We start from the raw sequence: 662 nt of genomic DNA, 5'->3' as shown, positions 1-662 counted from the left end.
TCAAAAATAGCAAGACAATAAAGACACCCTCAAAGCACACACTATATCCAAATTTTAAGAACAACAACTACTAGAAATCCAAATAACAGATAGGAAACCCCACGCAAATTACAGGCAACAAAAATATTGAAAAATTGTGCGATAAAATAAAGTTCAAGGGTTAAAAGTCACCGAAATACGTATATCATGAAATCTGCTCTTGCTTGTTGTGCTAGAACCCGGGAAATTGGGTCGCCGGAATCACTTCGCCGGAAAAGCACCGGCTCAAATCTGGACAGTAGTTGCAATATCCGGTAGAGACCCCCACCTAGATTTTCTAGCTCCGCCGCCTTCACCACCGACGTCCGTCGAACCAGTCGAACCGTCGAACCAGTTTGCCAAATCCGAGTAGTGCAAATATCTAAATATTAACTAGTGCAAATATCTAAATATCAAAGTTTAGATGTCACCGAGGTAATCCTGCGTGCTTATGGTACCGTCAATTTTGTTCTCGGAGTTGATTGGTGAAAACAGCGTTGCCGAAAAGCTGTCGCCGAATGTTGCCGTCGCTGGAGCGTCTACTGTGCTTTATCGGATCTGTGTTTTGGTGACCGTCGCCGGAGCCGATCCTAGTCCTGCCGGTGATATTCGCCACTAAAAAGCAAAGAGGGGGGGGGGGGGGG

At 45.5% G+C, this 662-nt stretch overlaps 1 protein-coding gene across 1 annotated transcript in view; it reads left to right on the top strand.

The window, feature by feature from the left end:
• Window positions 1-469: 469 nt before the first annotated feature.
• LOC107858284 overlaps window positions 470-662 on the top strand; it is a 21,506-nt gene continuing 21,313 nt past the window's right edge. Inside the window, exon 1 of the mRNA XM_047393903.1 lies at window positions 470-620. Within this exon, the coding sequence (XP_047249859.1) occupies window positions 470-620 (151 nt within the window). The remainder of the gene's footprint in view (window positions 621-662) is intronic.

The sequence above is a fragment of the Capsicum annuum genome, chromosome 7 (assembly GCF_002878395.1).
Source record: "Capsicum annuum cultivar UCD-10X-F1 chromosome 7, UCD10Xv1.1, whole genome shotgun sequence".
Classification (NCBI taxonomy): Eukaryota; Viridiplantae; Streptophyta; class Magnoliopsida; order Solanales; family Solanaceae; genus Capsicum; species Capsicum annuum.
The sequence above is the reverse complement of the archived record's forward strand: the minus strand, read 5'-3'. Positions and strand labels throughout refer to the sequence as shown.